At 36.8% G+C, this 19,738-nt stretch overlaps 1 protein-coding gene across 1 annotated transcript in view; it reads left to right on the top strand.

Moving 5' to 3' along the window:
* Positions 1–19,738, top strand: part of LOC308252453 (ABC-type organic anion transporter ABCA8-like) — a 48,049-nt gene that overhangs the window by 4,698 nt on the left and 23,613 nt on the right. Inside the window, exons 4-19 of the mRNA XM_080677097.1 lie at positions 2,364–2,528; positions 3,283–3,389; positions 4,938–5,164; positions 5,699–5,840; positions 6,136–6,321; positions 7,539–7,686; positions 10,919–11,087; positions 13,031–13,089; positions 13,801–13,911; positions 14,707–14,882; positions 15,363–15,482; positions 15,725–15,863; positions 16,462–16,552; positions 17,332–17,471; positions 17,694–17,813; positions 19,350–19,548. Coding sequence (XP_080533223.1) covers positions 2,364–2,528; positions 3,283–3,389; positions 4,938–5,164; positions 5,699–5,840; positions 6,136–6,321; positions 7,539–7,686; positions 10,919–11,087; positions 13,031–13,089; positions 13,801–13,911; positions 14,707–14,882; positions 15,363–15,482; positions 15,725–15,863; positions 16,462–16,552; positions 17,332–17,471; positions 17,694–17,813; positions 19,350–19,548 — 2,299 coding nt within the window. The remainder of the gene's footprint in view (positions 1–2,363; positions 2,529–3,282; positions 3,390–4,937; positions 5,165–5,698; positions 5,841–6,135; positions 6,322–7,538; positions 7,687–10,918; positions 11,088–13,030; positions 13,090–13,800; positions 13,912–14,706; positions 14,883–15,362; positions 15,483–15,724; positions 15,864–16,461; positions 16,553–17,331; positions 17,472–17,693; positions 17,814–19,349; positions 19,549–19,738) is intronic.

A 19,738-nucleotide genomic window follows, 5' to 3' on the forward strand; every position in this document is an offset into this window, starting at 1 on the left:
AATGCAGATGTATACATTTAATTTGTATTTCTGTTGATAACTATGTCAGTTGTCACCATTTCTAGGTAACGTGAAATGTGAATGTATTTTCCTTTTCCAGAATGTAAGAGGCCATATCTAAGTCAAAACTATGAATGTATTTCTTGCCAAGCAAGAGATTATCACTTGCAGTGTGCAGTCTTTCAACAAAGAAATTGGCTGATGTTGTATAGGGTTTGGGGAAGCATGGAATACACAAATGGGTAGATGTTGAAAAGGAGGAGTGTTTAGTAATTTGTTGACTTGTAGCTGTGGAAGCTTTGTTACTGGAATGAGGCTATTGCTCTAGTATTTGCTTATTATTCTATCCAAAAAACTACCAGTCTTTTCTCCACTTAAATTTGATTATAGGAATTTTATTCTCACCTTTCCTTACCAAAAAGATTACCTAACTTATAGGAATTTTATTCTCACCTTTCCTTACCAAAAAGATTACATAACTTTATTTGAAGATTCTATTGAAGAATGTTCTGTGTTTTAATTGTTCACCCTTTAGTTGTAAGGTACTTATCTGAACTCAGCATCCAGAAGTCCACCTGCTCTGCAGTCTGTGTTCATGACTGCACATCCCAGATTATGTGGACCTTTCTTTCCTGTCCTTGCTTCCCTGCACACAGGCCAGGAGAGTGGGTGTAGACCTCCCTAGCTTTCCCATGGTACCGCACCGCACATCACACCATTGGTTCCACTTGAATCTGAATGTCTACACTGTGCATCTTGCCTGCAAACACTGAATCTGCCTTTGATTCAAGATCTTAACCTGATCTGCCTGACAAACTTAGGCCTACTCTTCCTGTCTACCCTGAGATGGGTTTGTTCCTACCCTGCTTCACAGTGTCCTCCTAGGGGTCCCGATGACTCAAACATGTGCTTCTCAACAACACCTTTGTTAAAAGTCACGTGCAATTGCAATCATAAATGTTCACTAAATGACTACTCTGTGCAACATCTTTACCTGGAGTTGTCTTCACAATGAATTTGTTATTATCTTTATTTTACAGTAAGGTCATTTGTGATTATGATAATAAATATTCATGAAGTGCTACTACATGCTAGATTTTTAGATTTTATTCTATAGTAATAGAATATTATTCTGTAATATTAATAGTATTATTCTTTTTATATTTATCTGTACTATGTTTAATATTCTGTTCTAATAATAATTGATATTAAGTTTATTTTACAAATATGGAAATTGAGTCAAAAAGGTTAGGGACTTACTCATGATTATAACATATTTAATGAAAAATATTATCCCCGGGGAAAATGTTAATTCTGTCAAAATACATGCTGCCTGCTCCCTCCACTTTGATCTTTTACATTCCCACCCCAATCCAGAACTTTTCTCCCATTTTTTTCCGTCTTACTAAAGCATCTACATGTCATTGAACACGATATTAGCAAAAAAGAGGGATTATTTTCATGATATCGACATAAGCACTCAGATATTTTTTAAGTTTTCACTCTTTTTTATTTAGCATATTAACCATACTGTGAGGATTGTTCAAGAAAAATGAAGTTACATAGTTATTTCCACCTGATATATACCAGTGTTTAATTGTAATATATATATATATATATATATATATATATGACATTTTATATATATAAAATTTTAGATTTATTGTAATGCTAATTCTTCTGGGAGTAGTTTAATTGATATGGTATATTATACATAATTAAAACTGGTTCAATAATTCCAACATATGAGAATAATTTTTATGTATGTCTTCTGATTATATACTCTCTGGATAAAATTATAGAAATGTGTGTCCCACCAGCCAGCATGGAGGTCACAGTTCACTTCCCAGTCAGGGCACATGCCCAGGTTGAGGGTTCAATCCCCAGTATGAGGCATGAAGGGGGCAGATTATCCATGATTCTCTCTCATCATTGATGTTTTTTTCTCTCTCCCTCTCTCTTCCTCTCTGAAATCAATAAAAAATTTATTTTTTAAGTAGAAATGTCTGTACCCAACTTTGACTGTGCCTGACTTACTCCAAATTGATATTTTATTTAATTTTATTTCCATAAAGAACTTTAGAATGGGAAACCTGAAGTTAGTGTCCTAAGAAATTGTCTATAATAATAAAAGCATAATATGCTAATTATACCGGACATCCTTCCAGATGACCTTCGGATGAAGTCGGGGCTGCAAGGGAAGCCAAGGTCCCTGGTGCCTGTCGGGAGCCGGAGAGAAGTCCAGATCCCGGGTGCAAGAGGGAAGCCCGTGCAGTCAGCCGGGTGAAGGAAGGCCTACTCTTGCATGAATTTCGTTCATCGGGCCTCTAGTTAATTATAATATTTCTTTCTTATAATGGCAGATACAGACATCTTGGGACTGTCTGATGAAGGAAGTATTGGAGAATTAAGGGCACATCTTTACAGAAAAGCAGTAACAGTCATCTTTACTAATACATTCTCATATAATTTGAAATTCCCATGGTATCAAGAAATTTCAAGAAGGAAGGAACACAGAGACCATACAGGTAACTTTCTAGCTATACAATTCCACTACTTTCTATTTAATTTATGTCATAAGGCATATGTGGGAATAGATGTTAATGCAGTGAATTTTAAAATCTTTATCTGCAATAGTGATGTGAACAGGCCAATGAACTCGTTTAAGAAATGTAGAGTGATTTTGAAGGATATTAACATACTGTATTATACTGTAGTTTTATATATATACTTATATTTACAAATGTATAGATATATATGCTTGTATACATGTATTATATGTTTATAATTTATTTATTGCAGATATGAATTATGCCCAGATATCTTCAGGAACCTATTATATTACAATCAAAATCATAACAAATATTTAAATATAAATTGATATATTTAGTCTAAAATATACCTCTAAAAGGGGCACAGAATAGCCACCATGCTATTTAGAAAAGAATGAAGTTACAAGTACTTAAGACTGTGCAGCTACCATAGTAATAGACAGATAGATCAGTGAAGCAGAAGAGAGAGCCCTGGAAAGTTTTCACATAGACATAAAAACTAACATACTGCTCAGAAGACATTGCAGGTCAGTCAGTGCGAGGAAAATTGTCTTTCTGAAAAGAACAAAATGAAATTATTTCACGTGAAATGACAATTGCAGATGAAAAATTAAATGAGAAAGAAACATGCCTCTAAACCTTTCAGAAGTCAGTATAGGACAATGTCTTTATAACTGTGGGAGAGAAAATAATTTCTTAAACAAAACAGTTATACATTTTTCCCTTAAAGCTCATTGTTATGAAACATATTACGGAGATATTGACTGTGGAGTTGCAACATTCTGGAAGACAGGCTTTGTGACTCTTCAAGCTGTCATTAATGCTGCTATTATAGAAGTGAGTACAAAAGTGTCCAATGCAAACTAGTGTTCAATGCAGATTATTGGTATTAGAAGCATCCAAAGTTTCATCAGCTCTGTTCCATGTGACTCAATTGATTGGAGTGCCATCCTGTGCACCAAAAGTTCACAGGATAGATTCTGGTAGGGGCACATACCTAGGTTGTGGGTTCCATTCCTGGTTAGGACATGTAAGGGAGGCAAACCAATCAATGTGTGTGTCTCTCTCTCCTTCTGCCTTTCTCTTTCTCTCAAGTCAATTTTTTTAAAGTTTCATCAAAGAAAACATAAACCAACTAGAGGCCCAGTGCACGAAATTCGTGCACTCGGAGGGCTCCCTCATCCTGGCCTATAGCCTCTCACAACCCAGGACCCCTTGGGTAGGGTCCCAAGGCCTGGCCTGAGATCAGGGCCTGTTGGGGCTTTCCTTCCGTGGGCTGCAGGCAGCTGGCCCCACCCCCGCCACTGCCACTGCTTGCCATCTATGCAGCACCGCCCCCCCCCCCCGGCCCTCCCATTGGTGGCCTTCCTCTGCAGGTGACAGGCTGGGATTTAATGGCTTGGCTGGCTGGGGCTCCCTCTTTCTTTGCATGGGGGTGGGGCCAGCCCTGAGAGGAGCCATCTGCCTACCTGATCACCCCTAACCACTAGTCTGCCTTATTGATCACCCCTAACCACTGGTGTATCTACCTGACCATCCCTAATCACTCTGACTGCCTGCCTGATTGCCCCTAACCGCTTGCTTGTGGGCGGAGCCAGCCCAGCGAGGGGCTGTCTGCCTACCTGTTCTCCCCTAACCACTTGCCTGCCTACCTGATCACCCCTAACTGCTGGTCTGCCTACCTGATCACCCCTAACCCCTCTGCCTACCTGCCTGATTGCCCCTTAATGCTTACTTGGGGGCGGGTCCAGCACTGACTTCTGGTTGGTCAGCTTCCCATCATTACAGGTCATTATCGACCCAGGGTTTTTATATATTAAGATAGCCTTGCTCTTTCATTTACTCACCGGATTCCTTACAACAAAGTTTACTTAAGTTGCCATATGCTATGGAGGATATGCATAAATAGAAGAGAAATTTTCTCCTCAGAGAAGACACCTTCTCAGGAAGCCAGGCATAGAATTAAATTCTTGGAAGAAGAGAGGTAGGCAGTCATGGAGGTGTTCATAAAGTCCTTCCAGGTAAATGAGCACAAGCTTTCCGGCCTAGGACACCATAAAAGAATGCCTCATTGAAATGACATTTCACACTGAAGCTTGAGGGAAGAGGTTTGCTGAATAGATAATGTCATAAAGACATTGCAAGCAAATCATCAGGCAAGGTTAGGCAGGGAGGTGATAAAGCACATAGCAAATCTGGGGAACTGTGTGCAGCTCGGGATGCCTGGAGTAGAGGCTCCAAGTGGGCCAGTGGCAGAACAGGGAAGTGAAAAGTTGGGCTAGCATCAGCTCCACACAGACCCATTACGTGTCCATAGTAAAAGAGATGATTGAAAGGAAACGGGGCCTGTCATCCATGAATATACAAATCAATGTCTTTCTTCAGATCACAACAAATCACTCGGTGATGGAGGAATTGATGTCTGTTACTGGAAAAAATATGAAGATACATCCCTTCGTGAGTCAACAAGGAATAATCATGGATCTCCTCCTTTTCTTCTACATTATTTCCTTTTCTCCATTCATTTATTATGCCTCTATTAATGTTACAAGAGAGAGGAAAAGGATGAAGGGTTTGATGACAATGATGGGTCTTCGACATTCAGCATTCTGGTGAGTCAAGTGTATTAATAAAGAAAGGTAGGAGTTTAGGGAAAGTGGACTTCTTCAGAGCATCATTTGGCAAATGTAATGTTTTTCTACCTTTTTTCTATGAATGGGACACATTGTCCTTAATGGAATGCTTGCCAGGCTGAGGCTAGGAGTTACTATGCATCTCGAAAATAGAATAAGAGGTTTGGGTTTTTGGGGTGATTGCAAAGCAGGGGTCCTGGGGGATGACCACTGAGTCTACAGGGAAGGGTATGGTAGATGTGATAGACATCGGTGCCTAAGCCAGAAGTGAAATTCCAGCCAGGGTGAGGCTGAACGGGAAAAGGAGGTCAGGGATCAGAAGCCCTTTTGGAGATCAGGTATGATGGATATACTGTACGTGAGGGAGCAAACTGGCAGAACAGGCTGGTATATCGGGGCTGGGTAACTGGAATTTAAAATGTCACAGGTGAGCTATTCCAGGTGTGTTAGAATCCACAGCAGTCCCTTTCCAATGGAACAGGAAATACTAAAATAGCATTGTTTCCACATTAGGCTGTCCTGGGGCTTGCTCTATGCTGGTTTCATCTTCATCGCTACCCTTTTATTGGTGCTTATTATAAAATCTACCCAATTTGTAATTTGGACTGGCTTCATGGTGGTCTTCACTCTCTTTTTCCTCTATGGATTGTCTTTGGTGAGTTGGTGATTTACAATTTTTCCCATCTGACAAGATTAAGGGTTGGTTTTCAAATAGGTTGTTGTTCTACATACCACTTTTCCTCTGTGCCTGCTCTCTTTGCATGGGAGAGTCTGTAGACTGGTATTTGACCTGTAATGCCAGTTTGTAGGGCAAATTTCAATTCATCTTTTTGTGTTTTATACATAGACTAATAATATAATGCTAATTTTATATGTTCGATTTCTTATGTTATTCTGTTAGGAATAATTTATAGAGAAACATAAACCAACTGTGTCTTCTCTCCCCATAGATAGCTTTGGCTTTTCTAATGAGTGTCTTGATAAAGAAGCCATTCCTCACTGGCCTGGTCGTGTTCCTTCTCACTGTCTTTTGGGGGAGTCTAGGATTCATGGTCTTGTACAGGCATCTTCCTGCGTCCTTGGAGTGGATGTTGGGTTTTCTCAGCCCCTTTGCCTTCATGCTTGGAATGACCCAGGTGAGAAGCCATCTAATTACTTACTAATGGCATTTCTGAGCCATCTTTCCTCTCTGGGATTTTGTTTTTGGTATCCATTATTTACTTCATTAAAAATCAAACACCGGCATGTTAAATTGTTGCTACTTTTGCTGTGCACACATAGATAAGTGTCTACACACCGCATCCCATTGAGATTAGGCATAATAATTACCTTAAACACAACAACTAGAATGCTCCATGAACTGAGTTATAGGATAACTCAAATCTCAGAATATAAGATTATAAAATAAAATAAATTATATGTAAATAAAAAGTAAACTATTATTTTGCTAGGTATTAACCCTATGTTTGTCTCCTCTCTGGAATTTAACTGTCTGTAGTCATTCCTATGGTCAGTATTGTAAGTTATAAAATCCTAATAAAGACTATTGTAGGTTTAAAAGCATTACCAGCACTTAGCCCAGTAAAATAAACCATGGCTGAATGAAAAAATGGAAGGCCAATATATAATTCTTAGAATGTTATTTTGATAGCTAATTAAATAAGGACATGTGTCACAAATCTAATACTAAATAACTCTTCCAGTTCATATTTTGACTTACTAATTGAACAGCATGCATGATTATAGAAACCATACAAGAAAAGTCAAAGTTAAAAACACCTTGAAAATGCATTTAGTAAATTACATTTCTGTTCATAAAATGTCATTTCTCTTGATCTGATTCTCACATTGAACTTACTTTGCCATTCTTCCAATTAATGGTCATGACACTCATTACAGGTCCGTTATTTAGTGCTTAACAAAAGGACTGTTATAAAGTACCCATTAGCTTGAACATTATAGACAAGCCCACTCGTTCTTCTTCAACACAGCAGTGATCTTTCCAAGAGCATGAAATCTCTCTCAGGAGACATTTTCAAAGAACACTGCACCTTTCTTCCATGTTCTATTTGGTAAAGATTTATTAAAGGCGGAGCTCAAATGTCATCTTTTCCCATACTCCTCTACCTCCTCCTGACACTCCCATTTCATTGGGAACGTATTTTAAAACTTGCATTATAGCTGTTCCCGTGTGCATGCTTTCTAATAGATTTGAGAGTAAAGTAGTCAGTTTTATTCAACTTTGTATTCCCGCTATGGTGCAAAGAGTAGCTTATTTTATTATTTATGCTAAACCTGTTTAACATTTTTCATAAGCTCAATTTCCCTTAATTAATTACCTTTTAATTTTCAGTTTTTACGTGTGGACTATGATGTGAATTCCAATGCACTTCCTGCTTTTTCGGACTACGCAAGTCAAATAATAGCAACGCATTTTATGTTGGCTTTTGATATTTTCCTCTATCTGGCATTGACGATTTATTTTGAAAAAATTTTGCCAAGTGAGTAGTGATATGATTAAAATCAAACACCATTTAAATAATTTCGTTTCCTAAAATGAATCTCCTAACACGTGTTGTTTATATTTAAAGAACTATCTTGTGCATCAAGGTCATTGAAATCAACAAGGTTATTGCCAGTGAACAATTCAGTTGTTGACTTCTCCCTGGCTGTTTTGACTGGTTGGGAACTGAAGCCTGAATTTGGCTTATAGAATGACTAGCCTTTGTTTGAACTTCACTCTGCTTTGTGTGTGGCTTGTTTCTTTTTAAAGAGATGCTTAGAAAGCTAGTTCCTAAGTGGGTCTGGCTTGGTACTTAGACATGGAAATTTATAGCTGCTTTGTCTAACTCTTAGCTTATTGGTTCTGAGCCCTGGCTGTACTTCAGAACCACCTGGGGAACTTGAAAAACCTTCTAAGCCCAGCTCAACTCCAAGAGATTATAATCCATTCAATCAGTGGTGGGACCAGGGCACCTCTACTTCAGAAAGGTCTCCGCATAGTTTCACAATAGGAAAGTCAATAGGTGATAAATCTTCATTTTTATCAGCCTCAACCCAAAGAATATGAGTTCCACAAAAGCAGGGCTCTGTTTTGTTCACAGATAAACCCAAGCCCCCACCTCAGTGCCTGGTGCTTGCCAGGGCTCAGTAAGTACTTGCAGCTGAAAAACTGCTGCATTTTTCCTCCCTCTTTTATAATGAAAGGCACTCTGCATTTCCCATTCAAAACAGAACACAAAGGGCCTTCATTATACATTCAATCCATATATATTTCAGCATATATAGAAAGGAAATAAAATCACTATCTCAAAGAGATATCTTTACTCCCATGTTCATTGCAGGATTATTCACAGTAGCCAAGACATGGAAACAACCTAAGTGTTCATTAGTGGGTGAATAGATAAAGAAACTGTGCTGTCTGTCTGTCTATCTATCTATCTATCTATCTATCTATCTATCTATCTATCTACCTACCTACCATGCAATATTATCCAGCCTTAAAAAAAAAAAAGAAAGAAATGTTGCCATTTACAACAACAGGGGTAGAGGATAGAGGGCATTATGCTAAGTGAAATGAGCCAGACACAGAAAGACAAATACTGTATCTCACTTATACATGGAATCTAAAAAATGTCAAACTAACAGTAAAAGAGTCAAATGCTGGTTAACAGGGGTTGGGGGCAAGGGTGAGTGGAGAAATGAGAGATATTGGTTAAGGGGTACAAATTTTTATTTATAAGATGAAGTTCTGGAGATCTAATGTATATCCCGGTAACTATAGTTAATAATAATGTATTGTATGCTTGACATATGCTAAGATATATCTCAAGTGTCCTTACCATACACACACACACACACACACACACACACACACACACACACACACACACCTAGAGAAATAGAAATGATGTGAAGTGATGGATATGTTAATTAGCTTGATGGTAATTTTTTTTCAGGTTTCTCCACTTTATTTATTTTTAATATAGTTTTTGTTGTTGATAGTATTACAGATAGCTCCCTTTTTGCCCCCTTTTGATCCCCCCACTCTTTACCACCCCCCAGTCTCTACCCACCCACCCCCAGTCATTATTTCACAAAACATCACATTGAACACATTAAATATATATATATATATAATTTTTATTTGTTGATTGTACTTCAGTAAAGCTGGAAAATTATGAAAGTCACTAATGGCATAAACACATTGAGTGGGTAAAAATGTCACCAGTGACTAAAGACTGGTAGAAAGGGAAGAAGGGAAGGGAGTGAGACTGAAGTCGCACAGCATGGTCTGGAGAAGTGACTTGATCTTGCTGTTTTAGGTAATCCCTCAAGAACAATAACTACCTCTGCCTTCTAGAAGAGCCCAGAATAACACATGTCAGGATCTATACTTTTTGGCTCATACATTTATTACACAGTTGGAATTATTTGTATCATCCATTCATTAAGACTGAATTTAGCCTGGTAGGTATGGCTCATGGGTTGAATATCAACCCATGAACCAAGAGGTCACTGGTTTGATTCCCTGTCAGGGCATTTTTTGGCTGGGATGTGGACTCAATCCCTAGTAGCGGGCCTGTAGGAGGCAACTAATTGATGTTTCTCTCCCACCCATGTTTCTATCTCTCTCTCTCCCCCCATCCCACTCTTTAGCTCTCTCTCAAAAAACAAACAAACAAACAAAACAATAAAAACACTGAGTTTAAGCCTGAATTTAAACAAGTTAACTGTGTTAGAAATTCCTTTAAAGATAAAAAGTATGAATGTTAGAAAGGAAAATTAACTAGATAAAATGATAGAATCATGTATTAATAAAGCTCGTGGCAGAATGTATCCAATTAAGCTACATGCTTTTATTTGTTAGGCTTCCTAATCCAGGGGAAAAGATGGGTACTAACTAATAATACACCTATGACAGGGATGTAGGGAGTGTTCAGTATATATCTATTGCATGGATGCATGCCTGAACATGTGAAAAGTACACAGAAGTTTGAAAACCCATCAATCTTACAGTAGAAGCCAGTTGCAGAATATAAGATAAATATATTTCTTCAATTTCATAATGTCTCTTAACATGTAGGAAAACAGAAGTGATAATTAAGTGCAAATATACTGTGGATTCATTTCCAGAAAGATTTTCATGGATAATGGATAATGCATTCTTACTGCAGATCATAAAGTTGCTTCAGAGGAATGTTATAATTTGAAGTTGAGATAAGGCATAAATACAAATTAGCTTTTGAAATTCCACTCTGTGTTCAATTTTAATAAGTTCTCTTGCCTCATTCTCTCCCATTCTGTCACTTATTTTTGTTAAATCCTAATCAATGTTCTCTTGCAATATTTGTTTTTTTATATGCAATAGCTAGTCCTCAAGTTTTTCCTCCTTTGCCAGCGTCAATAGAGTTCAGCATGCCCGACATATCTTGCATTTGTCTTGCATTATCTGATGTTCTTGAGGTTAAGAAGAGTATCAACATTTATTTAAGTCCCTCCAGAATTATTTAAAGTCACAGCTTCAGTTCTTCCCAGAGGAACAATAATTATAATAGAGACATCTTAGTGATTTTTTTCTCCTTAAGAAGCTACATATATCCAAACATGTATTTTTGTGTGTTGACCATGTTTCAAGTTTATTGGCAGAAAGTTTGCATTGCTATGCTGCATTGGGGTGACTCTCTCCCTTAATGTAGTGATTGACCCAGAATTTGTCTCCTGGCCACATAGATGAATATGGACATCAATACTCACCCTTGTTTTTCCTGAAGTCCTCATTTTGGTCACGACAACATAATGCTGATCATGTGGCCCTTGAAGATGAAATATATTCTGGTCCTTCATCTAATGACTCTTTTGAACCAGTGTCTCCAGAATTCCATGGGAAAGAAGCCATCAGGTAACAAGGATGCAGGCCAAAGAATGAGGAGCTAGTAGTACACACCTGAAATAAGTAAAGTTCTCTTTCGTGCCCTATAGATGGCTCCCATCAAACCGCATCTATGCTACATTCATCAAAAATTCCTTAACCTTTTTTTGTCTTATATTATTGACATTTACATTAAATACAAACAAATATTTCACCCACAAAGATAGTTTGAAAAAACCCTCATCTGGATTCTCAATCTTCTATCTGTTGTCCCCTGCAACCTGAACCTCAAACTCACTCTTCTCTTTGCCTGGACTCATTTACTCACACATGGCTCCCACCTCATTTATTATATTCTCTATTTTTCTCTCTCAGTTATTTAAACTTCTCTTTCTATTTATTGCCCTTTAAAAGAAGATGACAGAGTTGGGAAGAGAAGACCTAGACATAGACACAAAGGGAATTCAGGGAGAAGTGCCTTTTAGAATGTGCTTTGTTCGGTGCTAGTAACTTTTATTTTCAAATAAAAAATTAAGAAGAAATTTCTGAACATCCCTGACTATTCAAATTTTATTCATCCATCTGTGTCCAGCATATATGTTGGTCTTCCCTGAACTGTCTCAGATTACTCCAGTCTCTGAGCTTTTAGAACCATTTCATTTTTTATTTTAATCTGCTCCATATTTATCTTCCAACTTATAATTGTCCTGTGACCTAAACTAGGTTTAACCTCCAACAGATCAACTGGGAGCAAAGCATTGGCTTTAATTGATGTGTTTATATGTTTAATTTTTCTATCTCTTTAGCAGCTCACTCAACTATAAGAACTATGTAGAGTGATGGTAAAATGGGATTAAAACAGAAAGGAGAAAATCTAAACAGTTCAATATGAATGGAACCTGGACTTTTTTAATAAATAGATGACAAAATAAGAGACGTAAATTTGATTCAGTTTATGGATATGTACCTGATAAAATAAAATAGGTAAAATGCCTAGCATTCCAGATCTATAATAGCACCCAGCATGCTAATTCCATTCCTTTCTATTACCATAATCATCATCATAAACCAATATCATCTGATGTTTACTGAATACTTACCAAGAACCAAGCACTAAGCACGCAAGATGAAATATTTCACTCATCCTTCAACACAGCCCTAACTCACTCCAAGTTTTTAGGTTACAAAGCCAACCTTACCCAGAATATGTACATGGGCTACGGTAACAGAGCTACTAAATGTACTAGCTGGGGTGAGCTCAGTTGGGTAGGACTGTATAACCCATTGCTTTCACTGTTATGATCTTTGCCTCTCTCCCTTACTCCACCTTGACCTTGACTCAAGATAACCAAAGATCTCCAGCCTGAGTCAGTAGTTCACAATGAGCCCTTCAGGAATGGATGCCTGTGTTACCTCTTGGTCTAGTTTCTTTGGCTTTGCAGTTTAGAGATGTTCCTGGTTTTCAATAGTAATGTCAGGTTTCACCTCAGTCATTGGAATAATATTACTTGGTGATGTGTTCCAAGCATAGGGACATTTTAAGACTTTACAGGTGGCTCAGCCAGTGTGGCTCTGTGGTTGAATGTTGATGTATGAACCAGGAGGTCATGGCTCTATTCCCGTCAGGGTACATGCCCGAGTTCTGGGCTCAATTTCCAGTGTGGGAGATGCAATAGGCAGATAATCTCTCTCATCTTTGATGTTTCTATCTCTCACTCCCTCTCCCTTCTTCTCTGAAATCAATAAAATATATTTTTTAAAAACTTCGGAGGTGAAGCTAATGTGCAGCCAAGGCTGGGAAAAAATACTCTAGCTGATTCTCACACACAAGCATGATTGCCAGAGCATACTATAAATTCCCAGCTCTTCTATGCCCTGAAGGGGGCAGATTCATAAATCATGTCAGCCAAAACTATAATTACCAACTGAAGAAAACTGTAATAACATGAAACCTCTTTTTCTTTCTTTTTTAGAATCAGAAATGTTACAAAAGAATATAAAGGAAATGCTGATAAAGTAGAAGCTTTGAAAGGTACCATTTAGTTATTATATTGATATTAATTTTCTGATTTTCACTCTTGTTTTGTGCTTGTGGTGAACAATTACTGGTCGTATTTCAGATTTGAAATGAGTTATTTAGCCATATGATAAAATTTCCTTTCTAACAATTACTTCTATGTAAAAGAAAAAATTGATTGTGTTTTCAAATTACATATGGCTTTGAAAGGTATACTGAGTCATACTGAGGTAGCCTAAAGCTATTCTGGGTTGTTTTCTACAAACGCAAATTTTTCTTCTGTAATTCTAAAGCTATTGTGGATATTGCTATTTTTATTTTCTGCAAAGACGTCACATACACCAAAGGATTTTTATCCACATAACAATTTACTGAACTATTAATCTATCATTTATTGACTAAATTAACATTTAGTAAATAAATATTAACATTCACTTGCCATATACCAGGCAATATCAATGAACTTAAGAGTATAAGATTTTTTTGGTTTAAAACAAGTAATTTCAAATTTTCAAAACAGGATGCACATATACATTGATAAATGCATATTTTGTTATTTTGAGTTTAACAACCTAATATACTCATATATGGAAAACAAGGCCATTCAAGGAAAGAAAAAGACAAATTTTAGCTTCGCAATAAATTTGTAGTTTTTTTTCTACCTTCCTACCATTTTTCCTTCCTTCCCTTCTCCCAGCCTTCTTTCCTTTTCTTTTTTCTTCCTAGATCTGGCATTGGACATATATGAAGGCCAAATCACTGCAATACTTGGTCACAGTGGAGCTGGAAAATCAACACTATTAAACATTCTTAGTGGGTTATCTGTTCCCACCAAAGGTAAGAGGGTTCTTTTCCCTCAAAATCAGGCTGACAAATAAATCATCTGTTAATAATAAGTTCTTGTGATCATTAATCACACACACATATTACCAGGAAAAAACGGAAGTTAATTTATAGTATTCTATAGAGGTACACAATACTTAATTGATATATTTGGAATTTGATTATTTCATGATAATTATTTTCATGGTCTGTTGGCATTCCAACTTGTATCTGTTAGCTTTTGCTGCACAACAAGTATTCCCAAAGCTAATAGCTTAAAATAAAATTTTTTGCTTATTTCTCATGATTCTGTGGGTTGGCTGGTGGTTTTTCTGCCTGGATTAAAATAGCTGGGGCAGACGCTTTAGCATAGCCTTACTCACACATGTGGGGCTCTAGTTAGGACCACAGCACCTCTCGTTCTACATCCCCCAGGAAGCTAGTCAGGGATTCTTCATCCAGTGATGCCCATGACTCCAGAAGCAAAGAGAGGGCAACCCCAGGGTGGAGGCACTTCGCAATCCCTGCTTATATCACACTTGCTATAATTCCATTTATCATAGAATCACACCTAACTATGAGGGGAGGATAAATAGACTACATCTTAATGGAAAAATCTGCAGAACGGACCTTTTTCCCACCCCATAACCACACAACTAAAATGGAAGTTCACAAAGCCTGAGTTGTATAAACCTTGAAGATAAAACCATATTATCTAGGATGTAATGAATAACTCTATGGTGGCTTTTCATTTAGAAAGATATCTTAATTTAAGTATAATCTGATGTTAACTTTCAATCTTTGTTATAGGTTCAGTCACCGTGTATAGTAATAAACTTTCAGAAATGGCTGACCTAGAAAATATCAGCAAGCTCATTGGAGTTTGCCCACAGTCCAACGTGCAATTTGACTACCTCACTGTGAGAGAAAATCTCAGACTCTTTGCTAAGATAAAAAGGATTCTACCACAGGAAGTGGAACAAGAGGTACAAAAATATATCAGAACTAATGTATTGGTCCAAATGAGATCATTAAGTCTATTTGCTCTGAGTTCTTATGCTTTCATTAAATTATCTTTGAGCAAAGTCATTGTATGAAAGTTGGACCAAAAAATCTAATTTAGGTATTTGTCACAGTTAAATGTTTATCTAACATTTATGTATAATTTATATGCCAAGCATTATTCTTCACTTTAAATATACTAACTCATTTTTTCCCATAAGAACTCTATAAGATAGAAGCTATTATTATTCCCATTTTATATATGTGGAAACTGAGGTTTAAGAGAGCAAGTAAGTTGACCAAGACTATGCAGCTAGTTAATGTGGAGTGGTATTCATATCAAGTCAATCTAACTCAGAATGCATGCTTTTAACCATTACACTTTACTGCCTTGTATTTATCAATGTAAAAATAAAACAAGAAAGGAATCTTGTATCATGACACAAATGTTGTCATTTGGTTAGATACAAAGAGTTTTGCTGGAATTGCAAATGGACAGTATTGAAGACGTCCTTGCTCAAAACTTAAGTGGTGGACAGAAAAGAAAACTCACTTTTGGGATTGCCATTTTAGGAGATCCTCAGGTAAATAAGATGAGATTTAGAGATGGGTTAAAATTTTTAAAATTAAAACTTTTGGTAGTAGTTCTAACCTTTTATTTGCAAGGGACATATGTGATAAAATATTTATGATGGGATGTTATATATAAGTACAAAATCCTAACCACAGTGCCCTTTGAAATATAAATAATATGGTTTCAATGTGTTTTCTGGAAGAACTACATGCTTTAGGGAAAGATCCTTTTATATACCCCCCTCCACTGTAGATTTTCCTATTGGATGAACCAACTGCTGGGCTGGATCCCTTTTCAAGGCATCAAGTGTGGAATGTGCTGAAGGAGCGGAAAGTGGACCGTGTGATCGTGTTCAGTACCCAGTTCATGGATGAGGCTGACATCCTGGCTGGTACGTGCTGGTTTGCTTCAAGTATCATGATGAAGACTTTATGAGATTTGAGAAATATAGATTATATGCTCAGCAGCTGTATTTTGTAACCTGGTCATCCAGCTATATCCAGCCATTGCAATAGCTGGTAATGATATGAACTGGCCCAAGAGTCTTCCTCCCAACCACTTCTGTGTATCTCCTAGGATTTTGTATCCTTGATTACATGGAGGTATGATCTGCCAGGAAACTCACTTATTTTGTAGGAAGAGTCTATATTCAAAGGCATTGGTCCTTTTACTCAAAAGTTAAGGGAATCAACTTGAAATATTCAAACAATTTTGATGTTTAATCCATTAAAACGTATAATGTGATGATTTTCTATACACAAAGATTTTATCTGCATAACCTCTATGACTGGCTAGAAGGGAAAACAACAGTATAAAGTATATAAATAAGATTAAAATGTGTCTATTTCAATGAGTCTTACTGAAGCCCTGTATTTGAAAATATAGAAGCTCTTGAATTAGAATTGGATCACACAGACAATGACCTATCTTTTTGGGGAAATAATGGTCAGCTTCCTAACAAACTTTCTTTTTTGTTTCTTCCCTTTCAGACAGGAAAGTGTTTGTCTCCAAAGGGAAGCTGAAGTGTGCAGGCTCAAGTCTGTTTCTAAAGAAGAAATGGGGGATTGGGTATCACTTAAGGTATGGCCACTTGAGGAGGCTGCAGAACGAGAAATGGGCTAAAGCAAGGCATGATTCTTGAAGCAACACATTACAGCACACAAGGAAAACTTTGACTATTATATAAAGCTATTGATGTATACATATATACACATATACACAAATGAAAATAAGGAGATGAATAGCCAGATATAGAGAGATCAGAGATTAGAGATAAAGATACAGATAGAGATATATGGAGTATATAGTATGAGTATATGAGTTATTGATTGGCAGATTTTAGAGATTGAGAATATAAGATAACAAAGAAGTTTAGATAAACGTGATAGAAACTATATCCACCACACATTATTTGGTAAGAAAGGTATGTATTAAGGGAACTTTCTCAACTGACATTGTATTTCACAACCTCATCACCTCTCACCCAGGGTTTTAACACAGTCTTCTAAGCAGACTCCTTGTTTCTCCTCTTTCCCCTAGCTCCTCTTCTTCCTTCTTGTTCTTTCTCTCCTCTCCATCCTCTTCATTTTATTTTTATTACTATTTGTAGATAGTGACATATTCTGTGATTTATTGATTGATTCAGAGATAAGATGCTTAACATTACTATAGTTAAATCTTTTACTATAGGAGGTAGGGACTGCATATAATCTGATTTTTTTACCTCTTATTTCAGGTTTTGTTGACCTATTTTTTGCATTAGATTTTATTTGATTTTTCTTTGTCTCATAGAGATAAGTAATTTTCTTCATCCAATTGGAGATGATGTCAAATAACACAGATCTATTTTTTATCACCAGTTTGCAGTTGAATGAAATGTGTGTTCAAGAAAAAATAACATCCATTGTTACAAAGCACATCCCTGATGCCAAATTATCAGCAAAAAGTGAAGGAAAACTTGTCTATACATTGCCCTTGGAAAGAACAAATAAATTTCCAGGTAATGTATAAGAATATTATAAAATGAAACACATAAATGTTATTCATAAAAATAATATCAATGATAATTAACTAACATTTATTAAGAGCATACTAGTACAATATGTTCAGGTGTTTAAAACAAGAGGTAAGAATAACTAGACTTTACCTACAGTGCAAAATATTACATTCTAATTGGTACAGTATGCTTGTTTTGATTTGCTATTGTGTATGAGTTTTTTAGAACTTTATGAGAATCTTGATCTCTGTCCTGACCTGGGAATTGAGAATTATGGTGTTTCCATGACAACCTTGAATGAGGTGTTCCTGAAACTAGAAGGAAAATCAACTATTGATGAACCAGGTAAATAAAATGCATGAAAATGATAATGTAAGTGTATTCATAACACCTGGTCCAGTATATTCTTCAAGAAGACACCATTCCAGGCCCTGGCAGAGTAGTTCAGTTGCTTAGATCATCATCTTGACACACCAAGACTGCTGGATGGATGGCTAGTCAAGGCACATAGCAAAATCAACCAATGAATGCATAAATAAGTGGAAGAACATTTCTCTCTCTCTCTCTCTCTCTCTCTCTCTCTCTCTCTCTCTCTCTCTTTGTGTGTGTGTGTGTATGTGTGTGTGTGTGTGTATGTGTGTCTCCTTCCTCTTCTCTCTATAAGTCAATCAATAAATAAAAAAGACACCATTCCAATAACATGATTCAATAACATGATTACTACATGTGGGATTCCATGATTAAGGCCGTTCTTGGACAAGAATATATTAAGGTGAAGTGTATCCCTGTCTTGTTGCCTCCTTTTGTTGCCTCCTCTGCCAGTATTGCCTTGATATTAGAAATGGCCCATTTTCTTCTACCCAAGGCTCATAGCCCTCATTGTATCCCATTTTCCAAGAGCAATTTCAGATGAAACACTTATTCTAAATCTCTCTCCAAGCACTTTGATTGTGTCATCACACTGAGCTATTGGTCTCCATGGTTTCTGATGAGAAGTCAGCTCTAGATCTTATTGAAGATTTCTTTGTATGATGAGTTGTTTTTCTCCTACTGCTTTCTGTCTTTGGCAATTCAACTATGATGTCTTCAGGTGTGGACCTCCTTCTGTTTATCCTACGTGTTACTTGTTGAGCCTCCTATATGTGAAGATTAGAGTTTTTCATCATATTTGGGAAGATTTTAGCCACTATTTCTTCAACTATGCTTTCTGTCCCTTTCTCTCTATACTGAAGCCCAATTTGTCTAATATTAATACAACTTGGAGGCCGAAGCACAAAAATCCGTTCAAGAGTAGGCCTTCGTAGCCCCAGCTTCATCTGGAAGGTCATCCGGAAGGTCGTTCTGCTCTTCAGCTGTTTGGTCGATTGGCATATTATGCTTTTATTATTATAGAATGCTTTAATTTTCATGTAATTTGTGACTTTAAAATCTTTTCAACATGTTTGTGCTTTTAATTTAAAATTCATTTCTTATAAACAGCATATAGTTGAATTTTGCTTATTGAGACATTTCAGTGGAATGTAAATCCATTATTTTTAAGGGGGTTGTTGCTATAGTTATGTTTAAATTACAGTTAAACCCCTAGTATGTAGCATGTCAATTTGTAACTTGTTTCTCTAGGTGAGCACCTAAGATAATTGTGTCCTTTACCAAGTTTCCAAGTCACACCTAGGTACTATGATGATCTTGCATACTTATCTTAACCTCTTTAATATATTGTCTGTGTCCATCTAAGATTTTCTTTTTGGTCCTTTTGTTCAAGTGCCTACAGTGTGAGGGGATGTTATCTGTGATGTCCTTGGTATAACAAATGCCTATAGTAAGCTCAGTAAAGTCCATCCGAAGTAGGTTTTTATGCATTATTTATTTTGTGTTTTCCAGGTATTGCCACATCTGGAGATGTACAAGCAGAAGGAGCTGGAGACACAGAAAGACTTGTTGAGATGGAACAAGTTCTCTCTTCACTTAGTGAGATGAAAGAAACAGTAGGTGGCATGGCTCTGTGGAGACAACAAATTTGTGCAATTGCAAGGGTCCGCTTATTAAAGCTAAAGCATGACAGAAAATCTCTTTTATCACTGTGAGTATCAGAGTGCCGTAGCTTTTGTTCAGTCAGTGCATTAAAAAATATTAAGGCCTAAAGACTAGAGAAAACAAACAAAAATGAAAATAAATATCTGCATCTGCAAAACTGATAAAGTATAATCCCCAATCTAGTCCATGGCCTAGTTTTTATCTACTAGCAGAATAGCAAGTGGAATTTATAAGGT

This window comes from Plecotus auritus, assembly GCF_963455305.1.
Source record: "Plecotus auritus genome assembly, chromosome: 7".
Taxonomy (NCBI): Eukaryota; Metazoa; Chordata; class Mammalia; order Chiroptera; family Vespertilionidae; genus Plecotus; species Plecotus auritus.